Here is a 21,263-nt window from a genome sequence, read left to right as displayed (position 1 = left end):
TGGGTTTTGATAAGCTTATTTAGTCTTTCCACAGAGCTTCTAGTTCTTGCTTAAAATATGCTTATTAGCTTGAAAACAAAACTATAAGGTTTGTTTTCTGCTGTTTCTGAATGAACTAAAATTCTTGCAAAATCCCAATTTTCTGACATGTTGACTCCACTATCCTGAGAGTGAGGTAATAAAACCAAAACCAAATAAACAAACCATCTTTAAAAAATGGTGCATTTGCATAAAGAAGTATCTAGAAAAGTTTTCTGGACCATATCTTGTAACCGTGAGGGGAATCCCAAAGCATTCACTTCACTTTGATGATGATGATGTAGGATTTGATATTTCTTAAAGTAACCTTGTATTCACCAGCTCTGTTCAAAAAGAATGAAGCGACCTTCTTCACAGAAATGACAGGGAATCCCAGTTTAAGGATTAAGGGTGATGAGAGTGCACAGATAGAAGTAAACAGCCTTTCAGTTCATCGAGAAGTCCATTCGTAGCTGAGACTAACAGCTCATCAAAACACTTGGGCATGCAGCATAACTTTTTCACAAATAAAACAAGCAATACCAATCCTTCAAATGCTATTTCACCAGAGCCTCAATTGCACTACATCAGTGAAGACAGAATGCATTAACACTACTCATCATTACTTAAGAATCAATATTTTGGATATACAAATTATCAATTCTCAACTTTTTTTTACTAAATTATTTATGAAAAATGGCATACATTTCATCATTTTAAAGTGGGAGATATTTTATTATCCTTCTAATTTCTGTTGCACTCCCCAGTGAATTTATTTGTCTAGATGACAGTATGGCTACTGCCAAAAAAAGGTCAAAAATACTAACAATTTTAATACCACAGTTAATGTAATTTGTAGAATATGCATTGTTTGGTACTACAATTTGTATTTCCAGCTTAAAGCAAATCACTCACTCTTCCCAATTTACCATCATTTCATGGACCAGGGCTCTCCAAAATAACAATTACTTTACATAATTACTTATTTGAAATAAAACATTTAGATTATTCATTTCCTTGGGTAAAAGATTCTCATTTGTGACAAACAATAGACTGTCTATGACTCACCTTTTTTGTATAGGGTCATACTGAAAATCCTGTTCCCTGACGTGTTAACAGAGAAAAGAAAGGAAAAAAATGTGCTGTTCTCTCTTTTTTTTTTTTTTTTTTTTCCTCCCCTTTCTTTCTCCTAGGATGGAGGTTGTTATGGAGATCTATTTTGTAAAGCACTGAAAACATACAATATGCTTTGCTTTGGAATTTATCGATTAAGGGATGCACATCTAAGTACTCCCAGCCAATGCACTAAACGGTAAGTCCAGTCTTTTAGAACATCTCTGCTTCACTGTTCTTCAGTCTTCTCAGCAATGAAGATCCCAGTGCCTGTAATAAATCTAAAAAAGAGCTTTCTCCATTTTTTACATAGCTTTGCCACAAAAGCTAGCTCTTTGAGAACTTTGTGATGACTCTTTAGCTGAGTTTAAATCGGAGACTGGGTATCATAGCATAAGTTTTCAGCTAATTTTAATAAAAAAATTTCAAAGGAAATTTTCAGAACATATCTTTATCTTGTTTGATTTATGGTGATCTACTGCTTCCATACAAGGAAAGGACTTCAGTTTGCTTATATCAATCAGCTGTAAGTTACTGGATAATAATTTATATTATAGTAGCTAGACTTTCTTTTTTCTGAATGCTCAAAAAGTACTCCTGTGGGCTTCCGATTGGTGCTATCTGTAGCTAATCATCATTTCTTCCAGTAAATGGAAACCCTTCTCTTGGTAGACTGCATTTTTTCTTCAGTAACACCAAGGCTGACCTCAGTGCTTTAAATAGAGCAGATACATTTCCATCTTTGCAAACTGATGGCCATTTAGCAGCTTCCTTGAAATCTGTCTTAATTAAGTGCCTACTAGAAATACACACACAGACCCATACTAGAACTATCACAAATCTACCATCTGTTACTGTTTCATTCTCTACAAAAAGCATCATTATTGGGTGAACATGGCAATAAACAACCCTGCAGCCTACCAAAGCAGTTTCTTCTGTAAAGATTTGGACAAATTGGGTAGAAAAAAAATGATTTTCAGTTTAGATTTACACTGTATTCTCTATACTTGGGATTATTTGTTGGATTAATAAGTGACTTCTGTCCCTGAGGCAGCTGAACCGGATTACTTACGAGCACTGAATTAATTTGAAAAGAAGTTGTGAGCTTCATGATCAATTTTTACTCATTTCTTGCTTGAGCAGAAAATGCCTATTGCCTTGCTCAAATATGTTTTTCACATGCATGAAAAAATTCAGCAGCGGGGTCTATAAGCCTTTCCTACCCTGAAAGGGGGTTAGTTGAAGGTGGGGATTCTTGAAATTGATAAAGTTTTTATTTCAGGCCTGGGATGTACCCTTAGCAATGCTGGATTCTTGGATGTGCAGATTTCTCTTTATAAATGCTCTCTGAGGCCATGAATACATGTGGAATGAATGAACAAAATTAACCACACTGCAAATTTGCTGATATATTTTCCTTGTTTTATGTACAGTCACAATCCAAACAAATAATTATATCCCTTGCTCTATTGACAGTATTTAAATATTTAATAAATAGATAGTAAATATGTATTTAAATATAACTGCACCTAAAATCCTCCTCTCCCTGCTTTTCAGCCATTCTTTTCAATACCGTTGCTGGTGGGTATATTACTGGTTTTTGTCAATATGTAAATCTGTTTGCTAGAGTCATTGCATTACAGTGTAGCTAGAGAAAGGAGGGTGATTTGTATAGTCTTTCTGAAAAATCATGACATGATTCACTTGAAGAACATCCTACTCAGACAGTATGTCTGTGCAACAGAAAACATACAAAAAGTAATATCTGACATAAGAAGGTCCTAAATCATAATGGGTATTATGTGAGCTAAAATTAGGTACACACTGAAGGAAACAGAAATGGAAAAATCTGGGTAAATGTTCATGAGATAAAAATCTAGAAGAAATTTTTTAGTACAAATCTAATGCTTTCTCTTTCTTTCTTTCTTTCTTTTTCTTCCTTTCTTTTCAGTTATGTTATCACAAACCCACCATATGAATTTGAGCTTGTGCCGACAGACTTGATCTTCTGTTTGATGCAATTTGACCACAACGCTGGCCAGTCCCGGGCCAGTCTTTCTCATTCCTCCCATTCCTCCTATTCTTCCAGCAAGAAGAGCTCATCCGTTCACTCCATCCCATCAACAGCAAACCGACCGAACCGCACCAAGACCAGGGATTCCCGGGATAAACAGAAGTATGTGCAGGAAGATAGACTTTGATATGTGTACCTGCTCCCACTGTGTGTGAAACCTGCATTCACCACCCATTCTCCCCAGTTAATGTTTCCAGCAGTAATGTTCCCTGTTTTCCCATGGAGTTCTCCCTTTTTGTACACATATTTTGCATATGTATGACAGTGTGCATGTGATTGTCATTTTTATTTCACCACCATAAAACCCTTAAGCACAACAGCAACAAAGCAGACGGACCAAAAGTTATTTATGATGCTAGGGGAGAAAAAAAAATTCTAAACCCATAGGCACACTGAAAACATAAATAACTCACTGCAGTTACTCTACGTATCAGAAAACAGAGTATATTTAACATGAACACTTGCTCTTGATGTCAGAGTTACACAAAGAAAATCATTTAGTGCAGAAGTGTTGATGTATGTTGCTGTAAGTTTTTTTTATATTCATATTTACAGGAGTTGCTACATTTATTTGAAGCTTATAAAACTAACCCATTGAAAAGAAAAAAGAAAAAAAAAAAAAACAAACAAACAAAACACCCAAAAAAATCCCTACTGATTTTTCACTCTCAAAGCTTATATTGTATAGGACTTACACTCTTTGTATAGATTATTGCTACGCACCTGCTTTATGCCAAAGCAACATCAGGGACTTTTCTGCTTGTTTAAGGACTTTCTCTAAAATACTAGCCTTTTGGAGATAGTTTCTTTTCCCTTTAACACTGAAATTGTCTGAGCATGGAGTTGTAAAACTGCAATGGTTTAATTTAGGTTTAGAAAGAGTCTAATTGCATATTAAATTATTATTCTGTCTATTTATACTGCCACAAGAATAGCTATATTTTCTTTCACTTTTGACATTTGGGATAAAAAGCCATATGTATCATAAATATTGGATGTAAGTCATTAAAAACTGCCTTCCTGGGACTTTTATGTCTTTAAAAGGTGAATTAGTCACCTTATGTACAGAATAAATAATGTTCAGAAAAGAGCAAGCATTTTTCTATGCTTAAGTATCAGATCTTGAGGGACTTTGTTCCTTTCCCCAGATGGTAGTTTAACTTTTCCAAGTTAGAGTGGTGGTATAAATCTTCCAACAAGAGTCCTAATATGCGAAGATCCTCCAGAAATCCTGCTCCATGTTCTAGTTGGTTCTTTTCAACAGGTGCATGCCAGTACGCAGTACGCAGGAATACAGGACAACTGAGTGCCTTTAAGGTCTCTCCCATTTGGGAAGAAAAGGTGCTGTGCCCTAGACAGCTAATGAGCAGAACAAGAGGGCTGGGGTGGAAATATTCACTGCGCTGAGGCATCATGTTCTAGGCACTTGCCAGAGTTTGGTTCTTGCAGATTCTCACCCATAACACACCTAGCCAAAAAAAAAGCATGGCAGGAAATTAAATAAAGTAGTGGAAAGGAACCTATCCTAGACAGCCATAGAAATGATATGTCAAGCTGGTTTTTTTTTAATTTCAAATGCCAACCTTTTGAAATATAGAACTAGTTCTAGGTGGTATGAAGAGTTTCCCATGTTAGGGAGGCCAGAAACACATACCACCTTCCCTGGCTACCCAGCAAGAAAGCATGCAGACAGAAAATACTCTAGATGTGGGAGTGATTAGCATTGTAACTGCCAACCCAGACAAGGTGCTTTTATGGTTAGTGTTGTTTTCTACCTTCCCCTTCCCCAAGCATGATAATTTTGAAGATTTGCTTGCTGTGTGAATTGACAATGAAGCCAAGCACTTTTACTGACAAAACCTGGAACCATATAAGTGGGCTACAGAGAGTACCACTGTGCAGTGTTAAGCATAATGATTGGAATACAGTATGTATGTGTGTATGCATTCAAATGCAGCTGTAAGTCCTATCAGTGAAATACATTGCAAATTATGGATGCTCCCCTACAAATGAGTCTATTACAGTTGCTCTTCATCATAAAGACAAATTCATGTGTTTCTTTTTGCAAAGAAAGTTATCACGTTTTGCCCTAAGAATATTTATTACTACAAGGATGTGCCAGTTAAAGTGCTCAACAGGAAATATGACAGTTTAAAAGCATTGTAAAACTTACATAGCTTACTTCTTTTTCTAAAGTGCAACAAGGATGAATAGAATGGGCCAAGGTATGACAATTAATGGTTCTGCATGACCTAGCAACTGCTGTGGGTTTCCTTCTATAACTTTGTCCTTGTGAAAACTTGTGAAATTAAAAAAAAAATAGTTACAAACTTTATTCAGTTATTGGTTTGTTTGTTTGGTTGGTTGTTTTGTTGGTTTTCTTTTGCCTTTTTTTTCCCTCCAAACCAGAAGTAAAACTGGCTGCTGCTGCTGCTGCTGCTGTTGCTCAACCCTGTTTTATTTTTTATCCTCTCATCTGCTTGCCTTTCTAATTGCACGTGTCCTTTTGTAAACACCCAGGTTCCTGCTCAATGAAGATGCCTACCCTGGTGCAGACATTACTTTAATTTCCCATTCCTCATTCCAATTTCTTTCCTCCCTTCCCCTCCCTACTCCCTTGTCCCCTGTGTATGTTCACAAGCATCTTTTTATGTTGGCAATATTGACTGAAGATAGTTGAGAGCAGTTATGCATTTTGGAAGAATGTTAATGGCTTTGACACCAAAATGCTTTTCCATTAATGTTTTATTTGTTTTCCATTTAGCAGAGGAAAGAAGGGTGTTAATATGAAGCCACTTGTCACATACTACATAATGATTTTATCCAAAAAAATAGTATTTGTATAACTGTGCAGCTCAAATAGAAAAAATATAAACAGTGTATATTAGAGAAGCAACTTGTCTACTTTGTGAGCAACAGAAGAGGAATATCTAATATGGATGCAAATCTGAATTCTTCAGATCATATTGAAGTCTAATTCTCCTTCATCTTCTGTCCTAAAGTTGGAAGTCTTAAAGTTTTGACTTTTAGTAATACCATGTGCAATTTTTACTGCTAACTATAGTAAAATTGATTAAATAGTATATTACAGTGATGAAGATTTTCTGATGTGGATATACTAATGAAATTGGAAGGTTGGTCATTACAAGCAGAGGAATATTTAAATCGACTATGTTATATTGTCAAATTTTTTTATATTGAAAAGTAACAGGAAATCTCCTGTTTGTTCAGAAACCTATTCCAAGTCAAACATTCTTAGTAACCACCCTGGTTAGTTTTTGAAAGCAGAAAAGCAGCACCAATGTCAAGACCATTTCAGAGCTTTAAATGGAGGTCCTGCCACTTATATCAGTCCCAGCATGGTTTTGACAATGGAAACTAGGTTCTTAGTAACTGTTGATCTGAGTGTTGACACAAAATCACATCTAGAATACCTGCAGGTTCTTAGCATGGGTTCCCACTGGCCTAAACTGGCAGAATCGGGCATTTTCCAGTGAAATTCCCACTGTCAAAAGTAAGAATTTTGCTAGTTTAAAAAATAAAAAATCAGCAAGAGCAAGTCCAGAATAGCGTTTTTGTCCCAAAACTTTAGTTGCCTTGGAGCAAAATAAAGACCTTCACAGAAAGTGAGAATAGTTTCTTATCTCTCTCCCTGCAAATTACTTACTGCCTGCTACATGTAAAATATTCATCTGCCAAACAAAGAATTGCTGAGCAGGTGGGTGGAGAAACTTTCATTACTTTTTTCTCATACAGGAAGAAATTGCATGGGAAAATTTTCAGCTTAGCTATAAACAAGCTGCCTATGTGGAGGAGGGGAGGCACACACATACATACAGTCTCATTTGAAACTGCAAGTGTCACAGAAGAAAAAAAAGTGCACTTAAACCAATTGTAAGGTAACCTGGGATTATGGTGAGAATACAGATTTAGTAAATCTTTGTGTCATGTTTAGCTAGTACTTTCTTTGCCTCTGCTTAGAAGAGAGGGTGTTTCACAGTGACATTTAGTCAAATGTGATTACTCAGTCCAGAATTAATGAAAGAAATCATTTTACTTTAATTATTTATATCTTTTTATGCTGCAGGGAACAGTTTTACACAAGATGTTAATTTTTATTTATTTGTGATAAGAGCGTGAAGCCTTTAGAACCTTCATGGACGCACTGGGATGCTGATAGCCCATTGCAAACACAGGTGTTTGAGAAGAAAGTAAATGTTTTCTGCTTTCTAATACGTGAAGTTACTTAGCTGTTCCAACATCTCTCAGGTGATGCTGTCAAAAACAAACCCGGCAAATAGCATAGGAAGATGAGGGACTCTCTTGAATAGCTCTTACAAAAAATAAAACAGTAAACTATGCCTGTTCTCACTATAATGTAGAAACACATATGTTAAGGATCAATATGCATATGCCAAAAGGGAGAGAAACACACTTAACATGACAAAGAACTAAAAAAGAGTTGGTGAAGATAGCAATATATAAAGACTTAAAAAAGGGTTTTCTGGACTGATTTAAAGGAAAGAGTAAGTAGTTTGTTTAAGATACATAAAAATCTGTGCTAAGACTTTGGAAGACGTATTAAAGTCAGTCTGTGAGCATAACAAAAAAGATTGAAAAGGGATTCAAGAAGGACATTTAGTAACTGGGAGCAGAATATCTTAGTGGCCAAGAGTAAAGATGAGGAGTGTCAAGCTCACAGTTCAAAGGTAAGTATAGAGGTTGATGGACTTTCACAGGAGATTTGTCATTATGTGGTCAAAGACAATGTTAACTGCAGAAAAGGAACAGGAAAGGTATAAAGCTGGGTCCAAGCATTTGATGCTGAAGATGATAATGCCTGGATCAAGGTTTCAGCACTGCCAAAAAGAAATTTAAACAGCAAAAGAAATTAGAATCTACCAGTTTCTGCATTTGTTATTTATCTTCTGTATTTATTACTTTCCAGGTAAAGGCAAAAACAGAGTTGATGGTGTTTTTTTAAAGATCAGCTCCCTGGATATGAGTTTTACTCTAAAGATTAACATATAAATAATTGCCTTGTTTTGAAAATTCCAGGGAAAGCAGGGGAGATAGAAGTGCTTTGCACTGGCTGCTGAGAAACATAGTGCAGTTCATCCCTGATCCTTAGCACCTATGCAGTTCTCCCCTTTCTTGCTATGAGATTGAATTAACTTGCACCAAGTTCTGTTTGTAAGGAAACTTTGTGCACCATATGTTAAAAAAAGAACAGAGATAAAAGTTCATGGTGCTTAACTTGCCTCAAAATCATTTTAAACACAAACCATTAGAAAACTGTTAGTTTGAAATTGTTTATGTGATCTTGCAAGGCTTTTAAAACATGATAACCATCACACTTTACACCTCTCTGAAAGGTTAGTTTAATCGTAGATCACATAAAATTGGTTTCCACAAATGCATAATGGTTCATATGTCACACTTGAACTAAATGGTTTTTTAAATGGAGCTGAAATTATTTTGATGTGTACACATTCCCAGATTTTTTTTCCTACAACCTTTCTTAAACCAGCCCCCATCAGGAACCATTCCCTTAAAGTCTCATTAATAATTCAGATGTTCTGATGACTTTAAAAGATCTATGGAATTGAGGCTTTTTTTTTTTTTTTTTTTTTTAACTGCTTGACAAAAAGATAAATGAATGTAGAAAGAAGCAGTAGGAGTCTGGCAAGCTGTAGATCATCTCTGAACAGATTGTAACTTTATCATTCTGTCAGGAAGAATAATTTAAAGCACTTAATCAGTTAGCTTCAGTGTGCAGGATGTAACATTATGAATTCCTATCGTCCAATCTGTTCAAATCAAAGGGAACTTAATTATAATAGGTAAGAGAGAGAGAGATGGGAGATTGAACTGAATCAGACTCTGGCAACTTTAAGAGGGCAGGGAACTATTTACCCTGATCACAAATGAGTAGGATATTTTAAAAAGAAGTAAAATACATTTTAGAAAATTACAAGAAAAACAATGCAGTAGTTCTGTTTACCTTCAACAATAAGCCACTAATGATTAATATGATTCTTTTTTTTAATTTAATTTTTTTAAAAAGCATAAGCACAAATATACCTGGAAAAAAAAAAAAACAAACAAAGATGGATTAAATGCTCATGAGTTTGGGGTTTGTTGTTGGGGGGGTGGGGTGTTGCATGTAGATGCTTAAAACCCATATCAAGTATAAGTAAGTGTTTAAATTTCATATTCATGAAAGTCACTGAGAAGTCCAGTAATTCTGGAAATCAATCCATTTCTTTAGAGGCCCTAACTTGGAAGCTAGTTGCTTGTGTTTATGCGTTTATGCCCAGATATTTGTCCTTCATTCTTCCTGGTCTTCCAGTTTCTATACTCTGCTTCACCTCCTGAGATTTTGCACTCGATCCTTGGGTTTCTGAGGTGGATTTTGATTTCCTTATTTTTATTTATTTATTTATTTATTTAAAATGAGCACTCCTTCCACTCCTGCCCTGATTCCAGCCCAGTAACAGGAGCATTTCAGTGGTAAGCAAAAGTGGCAGTTTGCATTATGCAAGTGAAGCATTTTGGGTTCCTTGTTGGAATGAGAGGTAGTGCATACATGTAAGAGAGCAGCTCTGATGTGCTCCAGTTGCAGAATTCCATCCCCAGAACCATTTGTGCCCACTGCTCTGCACATCCGCCTCTGGAATTTGGGGAAGGAGGGCGAGAATGGAGGCCCTCTGTTCACAAATGCTTGTCAAAGCACAAGCACCTAATGGCCCTAAGCCACTATAAGACCAGGAGTTTTTAAGTCTTTGAATAGAGCAATCTTGTAAAGTTGCACACCTGTAATTAAGAAATGACAGTAGTAATTTCTTTCTAAAGGGCTTAAGAAAATTCTTTTTCTTTTGTGCATTTTAAGAAGTTTTTGTCCACATCTGTATGAACAGTGCAATGTAGTAGTTAGTTACAATCATAAGCAAGTGGCTAGGAAATGGCTGCAATGCTGCAGCCTCTCAGCATCCTCACTCCCTCCCACATTACTCCCAGCCCACCCTAAATCAATACCATAGAATTCTTCCTATGATCATGAAAACAAACACTGCCCAAAGATATAAAAGGAACAGCTTCCCCTCTAATCTTCCTTTAAGTCCTTGCTTCCTTTGCCTTGCTGTCATGTATCACTACCAATCCATTCGGGATTAACTTGAGCCCCTACTACAGCCATCTGCAGCATCAGGTATGTTCCACAGCCCTTCCCAAACTGGAGAGTTCAGCAGAGCCCAAGCAACCAGGTTGCTAAGTAGCGATATAATGGCCATCCTGTGCAGGAACGCAGCCATCTGGCAGCATGAATACCAACCCTATTTATTCTAGCACCAACTGCGGAAAGTTCTTCTTTACATTCTCCTGCATGATGTCTGAGCCAGCGGTAGCAACAACCCTGAGGCTGAAATGTTTCAGAGAAGTCTCTGACTCTTTGTGGTGCTCCTCTGTACATGGACTCACATGCTCTTTTCTGCATTACCCTTATTCCATCTGCTCTCCCTGGCTTCTCAGTTTAGCCTTTTTATGTATCATTTTTTCAGTAAATGAATCAGAGGGTGTTCACCTGAGCATAAAAAAAAAGAGCTCTCTTACATTCAACAAGCAAACTAGTATATTGACAGTTTTCTTTAGCTTCTGCTATCAAATCTGCAAACATGTCATCCTCCTTTCATGAAAAGTATTTTCAGAGGTATTAATCTAATGCACTGTACTGCTAGTAATTAGTCAAAGTCACCTTCTATTGATTGCCTTTTCTCTATAAACTTTACTGACTGCTCCCCCCTCCCTTGTTTGTTTTTTTGGGTTTGTTTTTTTTTTTTTGGTGTTTGTGTGTATATGTGCTTCACTAATTAAAACTCTCATTTTCCCTCCTTATTCTGTCTCTACCCATTTTGCTCCTTAGCAGAAAAGAAATGGTTTACAGATGAGCCGGATAATGCCTATCCCAGAAACATTCAAATCAAGCCCATGAGCACTCACATGGCCAATCAGATCAATCAATATAAATCAACAAGCAGCTTGATACCACCAATCAGAGAAGTTGAAGATGAATGTTGACTCCTTCGAGGCCAGAACTATTTTTTTAAAGCCTGACAAACTTCATGAATGGTGATGTGACATTTATTCCTCTTACATGCTGAACCACTGATGGCGAAGTTAAGAAGGGCAAGCTTAATGGGAAAATAAAGTAGACAGATCTTTGTTTGTCTGCCTTTAATATTGCTTCCACGTATTTTGGAAACTATTTCATTTATAAATGAACATAAGCAAAACTAGTCATGTATAGCCTCTAGCGTTTTAAATTATTTTTATTTATTAGAAAAAAATATATTTTTCTTTTTTTTTCATTGTCAAGTATTTTCCCTTAAAAAAACTGCACATGTGGCCAGACTCCTAAGAATTTAAAAAAAAAGCAAACTTCAGTCTTTGGCTTAAAGGAGAATGATGGTCACAGTTATAAGGACATGTAATTAAGGGAGACAAATGATATATTTACAAAAAGAAAAAAAAGGTCCAACTTGTATTTTACTAAATCAAAAAAAAGAAAAAAAAAAAAAAGAACAGTTCACCAAAATGTTTCTTTACTGGAGGATGTGTATTTTGTTCAGCATTGACACCAGCTCTTAATAAACTGAACTTATTTATTTTCAAAGTTGAAAGTCATATTTTTGTACATGTAACATTCTTCTGAAATATTCTTTGTTTTATTACCATATATATATCATCTTGCCAGTTATGTTAAGGTCCAACCGCCCTCACACACACACTGCCCCCCCCCCCCCAACCCACCCTGCTACACAGACACACAGAGACGCCCAGCATCCTCAATAACTTTCTGCGATACTAGCATAGTGAACATCACTACCCTAAACCAAGGGCCATGTAGATAAGGTGCTCATAGGCAGCACTTGCTATAAATGGCAAATCTGGCAATTCCACTCCACTTCCCATTAGCCATCAGCAGTTGCTACGTCCAGGAAGGCAAGCTTGGCAATTCCTCTTCTTTTACCATGTATTACAGTGCTTTGATCCAGAGTGCATAAATAGTGCATGAAATCATAAGTTATAAGCCAAAATATAACCTTATTTTGTTGGTTCCTTACTTCAAAAGTGCTGATGGCCTTGCATCAGTCTTGCTTATTTGGTTCAAATTCTTCCTGATATGTATAGAGGTTTAGCTCCAGATCTTTGCACTTTGGTGATAGCTTATACCTTGGTACAAGGCACACTGAATCTCCTTTTGGTGAGTTCAGATCAGGATAAAAACTGGTTTAGCCTCAGTTCTATAATCTCACAACATGCTGTTCTCAGTTAGCTATTGCACCAAACAGTTGGGGTTTTTTTGTTTTCTTTAATTTATTTTCACTTTGCTGGGACACCACACATAAAAGTACAGTAATAACCAAATCAAAATAAAAGTAATGAATGTATTATTTATTATGATAACTTAACAAAAGGCCTTTGATGGGTGCCTTTTGTGTCAGCAATTTCACAAAATTGCCAATAAGCTTTATAGCCATCGGACAAAAAACGTGGTGTTTCATATCTGTGCTGCAGTATCTATCCACCCAAGCATTTGATGTTCTAACAACTGATTTAGTAACTCTCTCTCTATCTCAAATTAGCAACATCTGACACAATTGTGTGAAGAAAAAAAAAAAACCAAAACCAAAGGCTGTGCTAATAGGGATTATAACAATAACATAGGACCCAGTCACCAGGAAAGGCAGATTTTCATTGTGCAAGTTAACTTTAAGCTTTGTAATTTTGCAGAATTGTAAATACCACAATAAAACATACTGTGGTACTTTTATCATTAGAGAAATATCAGTGAATCAAACAAATACAAAGCAGCTGAAGTTATTGTAAAAACAATGATGTCCACTATATAATCCAACATTTAAGCTAAACTATCTCAGCTTTAATGTTTGTCCACTGGCTGCAGTACAAATATAACCATATTAACACCTAATAGGCTTTATTCTGGAGTGACTTCTTGGACTGTGACTACTTTGTTGTTACATTTTGTAGAATAGCTATTTAAAGACAATAACAAGAATTGTTAATACAGTATTTGTAAAATTGGATTGTTTAAAATATTTCACTCTCCTACAAAGTAACAAAACAATTTAAGCAGTTTTTCATTAAGACCATGATTAACCTATTTCACAGTCCTCAAAACAGAAGATGATTCTGGTGAGTTCTTCCAATCTATGCTGCTTCAGCTAGTGACATGTTATAATCTACATCCAGCTTCTGCGTTGGGTTATGTTAAGCCTTTACTTTGAAGTCAGTGCTCCTTTTTCATTTATGAACTGCATTCATATTATAACCAGAGTGAAAACAAGCTGGTCCTGAGTACAGGAGAATTTTTGAAATTTGTGTCCAGCTTCACCATATACATGTGATTGATTGTTTTGTTTGTTGTTTTTTTTCCCTTAGAAGACAAGTGTTTAATGTAATGGCATAGAACATTATACCTTATACTCTATCATATACAGTGCCATTTCTGAGTGTCCTTCCTTCAGAAGTGAGCATTCACTGGATAAAACATGAATCAAATACAACGCTCCTACATAGCTAAGGTTTGTGTGTGTCTCTGTCCAGCTTAACTGTCACACCCCAAAATATCATGCTGCCAATTGTACATAAATAAAGGACAAGATCTGAATACACTCATGCTCTCTTGCAACACAGATAGTTCCGTATGTAACGATAGATAGACAGAACAACACCTGTAGAGAGCACGTGAGACAGAGAGAAACAGGTATAGTTATGGGTTTGCATTTCCCATTTACAGAAAAAAACTAAGAGCAATATCAATAATATTTTCTTACTCCTCTTTTTGATGATCAAAGACGCAGTGCTGACTTCTGGCAATTAGACTGAAGAACATGTAGAAAACCTGTTTGAGATCTTTGACATTCAGCCATTAAAAACTACACTAAGGTCAGCACCAATATTTGGATATATGAAGTTACATCATGGCAAGTGTCTGGGAAAGTAAGTGGCCTAGGTGGCAGCTGACAGACCACATGATGACTGATGTAGAAATGTTTTTGCTCTTTATTAATAATTCTTACTCCTTTCTCAAAAGGCAACAAAAGTTGGGGCGGGGGGGGGGGGGAGGAGGAATTTCAGCATTTTCATTAATTGCATGAACAATTAATACAGGCTAAACAATTTTTTTTTTGGGTAACAACTCATGTATTTAGGGGTGGGGGTGGGGTGGAGAAAGGGAGAGAGAGAGAGTTTGCATGTATGCATGTCCACATATCCATGTATATGGATGTGTAGATATATATATATACACACACACATATATATGGGGTTGTATATGTGTATTTCAGACAGAGTCATCACAAGAAGGTGGGGTGTTTTTTTTTTTGGGGTGGGTGAAGAAAGACACAAAGAAAAAAATGTGACTTACAGGCTAGCACATGGAGGAATTGCACCTACTGTTTCCTGCTGCTTTGACCAAAAAGCAGCCATTCCTGTTGTTATATTAGTGATGCACTGACAGTACACTGCAGAAAACTCTCTCACTGCTGAAGCAGGTCTGTGCTCCTGGCCCCTCGTCACACCCATGCACATGTGTGCTCCCACATTGCTGGAAAGTCTACTGTCTCTCTGTCTTGTGGCTATTATTTTAACTTGTCCCTGAAACCCAAGAGCATTGAGATGAAAGGAAAAAAATTGTCCTTCGAAGCAGTGTTATTTGGGTACAAGTGCCAAGCACAGCAAAAGTTAAAGTGTAAAGAAAAAAGATATTCATAGTTTAAATGCAATTTTTAAAGGCCTCAATGTGACTGTCTTACTGTTGTTTGTAAGGTGGTAAGTATATGATGTATTTATCAATAGGAAAAAAATAAACATGCAAACATTTCCTTGTATTTTTCAAAAACTTTCTAAAGCTGTCACCTTCGTTTTAACGGCTGTTCTTCTTTCAAATCAGCATCAATGGCCAAACAGTAGGACATACATGTGGCGGAAAGTACAAACCCCTTGATCCAGGGCAAATTCAGTGCTACAGGTTCATTGACAATGTTGTTATTCCACCTGGGACCCTGCAAGCCCTACTAGCCCAAAAGCCACAAGCACAGGGACAGAGAAAGCAGGGGGTGAGGGGGACACAACACAACCAAGACCGCAAGCAAATGTAAGCATGTGGCTGTTTCCAAGTCATCTTTGATGGGAAAGCCAGTGCTTCTTATACAAGGCAAAGGCCATGAGCTTCAAAATAATGAGGATCCCATGTAGCCTTATTAAACCACACAAATGTCTTGAAAGAGTTGATGAGTCTTCAGCAGCTTACAGGCTGTTGTAGCAGCTGTGGCTGTACATGAAGCCAGGTTTAGCCATACTAAAGATATTTTTTTCCCTTATTTTTGAATTTTAAAGAAAAAGGCGACCCAATGATTCAGGGAACATGGATGCGAAAAGACAATTGGCCTCAGCCAAATGTGGAAAAGGGGAAAAGTAGTTTGCATGTAATGTACAAGAGACACTGCAAAAGTATTGTGTATAGCCTTTTATCATAGGTTGTTGGGTGCTGGTGGGTGAGGTTGTTGTTGTTGTTGGTTTTTTTGGCCAGTGTAAGGAAGATTTGCATTTCTTGAACTCTTCATAGAGTAGGAGAAGAAGGGGAAAGTATAATAGTGTGTTCTCATTCAGAGAGGACTGGGGGTTTTTTGGGTGTTTTGTGTGTGTGTTTATCTATCTGTGTGTACACTACATCTAATAACTACTGCAATAATGGGATGCATGACCAAAAGAGCAATAATTTACAAATGGGTAATTATGCATGTTTTCACTGCTTGGTCACTCATCGCCAAATCCATAAATGTGTTAGCAATTGCCCTGTTCTAGCTGACTCACATGGGCTCAAAGTTCAACACAGAGCAGGCACTTAAAAGGTTTTATCGAGAAGCAGTTTCTGGATCCCAATGTATTTGAACTGAACACATATTGAGGTCAGGGCGTGGATGTGGGGGGTGTTTTGTTTTTAAAGCTGTTATCATTGTGAATTTCTTTAACACCAAAAGAAGTGTGTGTCTCACCTTTCATTTCTAGTTTTATATGTGCTTAAACAAAACAACCGAGTGTGTGAAAGGTGATGAATAGGACAAAGTGAAAACTGAAATCCTTTCCCTGTGTTACAGTGGATTGGCCTGGGAATATCTGTCAAAGTCAGTGGCAGATGCATAGAAAAATTCAGGGGAAAGGAGAGTTCTTGATATTCCTTCTTTTGTTTTCCTCTCCCTGCCATCTGAACCACCAATATCCCCAACATTTCAACAGGCATTTTTTTTTTTATTTTTAGTTTTATTTTTTAATTCTAAAAGGGTGTTGTTTGAACTATCCCAGGCTTAGGGGATATAGTTGTTTTAAATTCATTATACATGCACATCAGATCTCCTAACATTCAGTTAGCGGGCATAATATTTGTAGTACTTTTTGTACTAAGCAATACTAGTAGGTATGGGTACAGCCACCATCTGAAATAATGAACGGAATGGAGTAGCTGTTCAGTTGTGGCTACTGCCTAGGATTGTACATAGGCCTATAGTATTGACAATTCTGCCCCAGCATTTATCAAAGCTATATTTATATAAAAGTAATGTATCTATTCTACACAGATATTCTCTGCTATAGAACATGCAGCCACATTGAAACTATATAGTCTATAATGTGCAGTAGTCTATGTAACCAAGGAAATTCCACTGAAGTTAATAGATGGGACTGCTGGTCTAATGTATCTGTTTTATATAATGGTGTACTACTGTTAACTGTCAAAATGAGAAGGGGCGGGGGAAAGAAGAAAATATAAAATATAAAATACTTTTTTATCACTTTGGGTCTAATTAAGAACAATAACTAACTTAAGAAAGAAGCTAAACACAGTAACGCTGCATCTAATTAGAACCTTAGTGAGGTTGAGAGAAAACTTCTTACTGCTTCAGTCAATGCATTTCAGAGGAGATCTTTACAACAAAAAAACACCCACAACAAAACATATAGGCAGTTGAGTACATGTAATAGAAAACACAGATTTTTTTCAGAAACCAAAAATTTGTCATATGAACACTTCGTTGACTGGACAATAACTAACAGGAACCACATGAAAAGGTCACCAGAAGTTATCTCAAGTTTTCCTTAAGTAGCAGTTAAAAAATGCCACTTCTGCCACGGTTAAGCTTGGGACACACACGCTTAGCCAATGCAAATAATCTGACCTCTGTCCAAAAAAAAAAAAAAAAAAAAAAAAAAAGTTGATATAACTTTAACTTTTGCATTTCTATAGAGTTCAAGGCTGATTGCTTGATTGTTGTTGGTTTTTTTTTCCTTCCTTCAGAAAAAAACCACACAAATGCAAACACATATATACAATATATTTTGATGGCTACATGTGTCTATTTAGTTATAATTTGGGAGTGGGGATGGGGGGGGTACACTGAGAACCAGCTGTCATCTTAACTTAAAAGTTCATTAAGAAAAAGGAGTATGACTTCATCATTTTACTTTTTACCATTATGGGTTGGTGAGAGAGAACAAATGCTGGTGCTCAGAGATGATCTACCTGACTTTGTCATATGTAATATCCAGTGATAAATATATTGTCCTGTAAAAAGGGTTTGTACATAACTTGTACATGGTTTCATTTTGTATTTTTCTCAGATTAAAATTTATGTATTTGTGTTCTAAAAGAAGGAGAGATTGCTGTGGTTTTTTTTTTTTTCTGTTCGAGACAGGCTGTGCCCCATAAAGTTATGCAACATGTATCACCAAGTCACAAATAATACTTTATTCACGAAACCAATGCCATTAATATTTTGAACTAAGACTAACCCAGCTGTCTTTCTCTCTTGCTTGCTCTCCAGAATCAACCCCTTCCTAATAATAATTAATATCAACTGCTGTGGAGGATGCTGTGAGGGCTGTAAGTGAATAATTCTGCAGTAACAACAAACGTCACCCTAACACCAGTTATGTAGTCAAATACAATCTGGCATAATTTAGCTACTTTACATGGTTGAACAGTGCATCTCATGGCACCTTTTGCTCTGATAGGTTATGATGGATTGATAATCTTGCTAAGCAGTCCAAAGATTTTCTAATCTCTCATGACAAGTACATGTAAAAGTTAATTGCAAGATTTGGACTATGTTTCTTCTAGTGCAGCACAGGAACTAGGTACGTACTAGGAACTACATGCAAGTGTATGTTTTTAAGTTTAAGAGAAACTTAGTCTCCTTTTGGAGTCTGTAAAATTGTGTGCATGTGGCTGGCATTCCACTATTTAAAATAACCTTGTCATTAAATTTGGCATCATTAATCTTCTGTGCAGAAGCATCACCACAGCGATTTGTAGTCAACCACAGTATGATAACCTCGTTTGATTCTGAATCATGGAGAACAAAGAAGAGCAGATCACTGCAAAAGACTCAGTTAAGCATCCACAAAACCAAAAAAGTACAAATAGTTAATTTGGCCCTAACGCAGAGGTAAACATAAAGAACCTGCTATAAAATGGCTACACTGGTGTTTTCTAAGCAAATCTAGTGTTTCAGGAAAGAGGGGGAAAAAAACCAAACCAAACCAAACCAACAATGCACAGCAGTATTTGTGCAGGACTATGGAGAACTCTGTAACAAACTGGCTCAGCACCACTGTCGGTGAAGCAAACTGGTCCAGCCCTCACTGAGTATCCCTGCCAAAACCATCCTTACATACTCTCACTGGGGAAGGGAGTTTATGTACTGTAAAAACCGTGATATCTGTCTAGAAGAGTTCAATGAAGAGACTACTCTGTGTTAGTAAATCTGCACAGAGGTGTATACTAGGTCTACTTTAGACATTAATCCTCGACCTCATCCCTTTGTGGTGTCAGGTACTTAACTAGCAAGCTTGACTTCTAACTACTGAAGGTGAACGATAACAAGGAAGCACGGGGCAGCCATATAAGTCACCATGAACAGGTCTCCCTTTTCAAGATGGGAAGAGGTTTAATCAGGTGTCTGCTCCCTGCAAAGGGATCCATATCACAAAAGAGGTATTTATCCATACATAGTTGTCCACATATACGTGTGTGTATTTGGAGGTGTATATTTATATCTACGCGTATATGTCACTACTTACTTGCTGTCGAAAACCTGGCCATAGAATAACTAAGGTAAGAAGCTGTTTTGTTGTGTAGCTACAGCCCCGTTACTCATTAGTACAAAGGCTAGATTGAGCAGCACTCTATGCAGTTTGCCCAAAATGATATAGTAGTCCTGGTCAGCAAGTGGTTGCCGTGAATGCACAGGCTGCTCACACCTTTTCTGGACTATGAGGCAGTCCTGCCACTCTTTCACAATACTTTAATTAGGATGCAATTGCCTTTTGCTGTATATGATGATAAATATAAATTTTATAATTTATTTATTTTAATTGCAAATACATGGTTCAAGCTAGGGAGGTGATTTCATAAGCATAGCTTTGTGCATTGAAGGAGTGCCATTGAGGGACACGGGAACTGTGAAAGAAACCTTTGCTTCACAGCCCAAAGGCAAGGTCAAGCATTTGCCATAATCTTCCATAGCAATACCAAACCCTCCCCCCCCCCCCCCCCCAAAAGAACCTCTTTCTGGTCCTCCCTCAGTTACCACAACCCCACCCTTTGCCCCACCTGTAGCCCCTAGGAAAAAAAAAAAAAAAAAAGGCACTATTTTAAGAAAGACTGCAAATCTTCTCTCACTTCAAAAGCAGAGGATGTTCAGGCCTATTTCTAAGTAAGTGTTAAGGGAAAGGAAATCAAAGATCTTATTAAATGAGTCTTTAACCAATTAACAGTTATTGTACATTACAACTATCCCAGCTTTCATCTTTGCAAGCTCACAAGTTTTGCCAGCAACAGTGAAATAATAGTACTCAGTTAATGACAGAGGTAGGGATGAAAATTTTGTGACATGATGCACTGCTTTCAAAAAATTACCAAAATCATTTTTTTCCTAGACCATGGAAGAACTCTGCTTCCTTCCTAGCTCTTACAATTTAAAGGCAAAACAATGAGGGCTAACATTTGATTTTCTCCCTCTCCCTGAACCTTAATAATCTTTAGACATGGCTAGCATCTAAAAAAGAAAATTGTGAATCTTGTCACCAGACTGTGGTTGTGCCGTATCTGCTAAACATGACAACTGAACAGGCGTGGGCAGTGTATGTGCAGGGTTTATGGCCTTTAACCTCTACTTTGGTCATGCCCAGCACTGCAGCTGTGAGGATTAGCTGATGGCATGTCATGTCATTACAGTACTGCTTCCTAAACAGCACTAAACCAGAGTGCATCCCAGTGCAGTTACACCAGGTGGCCTGTATGTCACTCATTAAGGGAACAACATAAATTGGAAAGCCAGATTTGTATAGCATCCGTTCATTTTCCCAACTCCCTGAATACAAGCAGAATGGACTGACACGTAGTATTTTAAATAAATAAATAAATAAATAAAGAGAACAAAAAGGCATCTTGAGGTGCGAAGCAGAATGTGTGTATATACAACCCAGTAACCAAAATACAGCTTTCTGAGCATTTTGTAGGGGTGTAGATTTATTTTGTTTTGTTTGGTGGTGGGATGTTTTTTGAGCAGCAGAAGCCGATAGTGGGCTGTATCATTGGTATGTGCTACACTGGTAGAGCAATAGGTATGTGTTGGATTGTTGGTTGATAGTATAGATGTAAACCTCCTGCTTCTAATCAATATTGACTTGTGCAGCCTACCTACAGCTATGTGTTTCATAACTTCTTTGAAAAATTCATAAATCAATTTAATCCTGCAGCTTTGAGCTCTAAGTATACAGAACATTAGTAAAATTTCTTTAAATACAAAGAATATAACATCATCATAATCAACAACAATAATAATAATAATAATAATGTAAAATATATTATTGGGCATTACAGTAGGTGATAGATAGCCCACCACCTGCACTGTAGGCTGCAGTTTATCTTCTAGCATCACCTAGAGCCAACATGCTCCCTCTTTTAGTCATGCAGTTA

General features: G+C 36.9%; 1 protein-coding gene across 2 annotated transcripts in view; it reads left to right on the top strand.

Annotated features, from left to right (window-relative positions):
- Window positions 1–4,579, top strand: part of KCNMA1 (potassium calcium-activated channel subfamily M alpha 1) — a 516,744-nt gene extending 512,165 nt beyond the window's left edge. For both annotated transcript variants that reach the window (XM_082310136.1, XM_082310135.1), the window contains 2 exons: window positions 1,212–1,330; window positions 3,083–4,579. In XM_082310136.1, the coding sequence (XP_082166262.1) occupies window positions 1,212–1,330; window positions 3,083–3,332 (369 nt within the window). In that variant the 3' untranslated portion in view covers window positions 3,333–4,579. The remainder of the gene's footprint in view (window positions 1–1,211; window positions 1,331–3,082) is intronic.
- The last annotated feature ends 16,684 nt before the right edge of the window (window positions 4,580–21,263 follow it).

Source organism: Platalea leucorodia (genome assembly GCF_965183815.1).
Source record: "Platalea leucorodia genome assembly, chromosome: 4".
NCBI classification, from domain to species: Eukaryota; Metazoa; Chordata; class Aves; order Pelecaniformes; family Threskiornithidae; genus Platalea; species Platalea leucorodia.
Note: the sequence above shows the minus strand (reverse complement) of the source record. Positions and strands in the feature narration are given on the sequence as shown.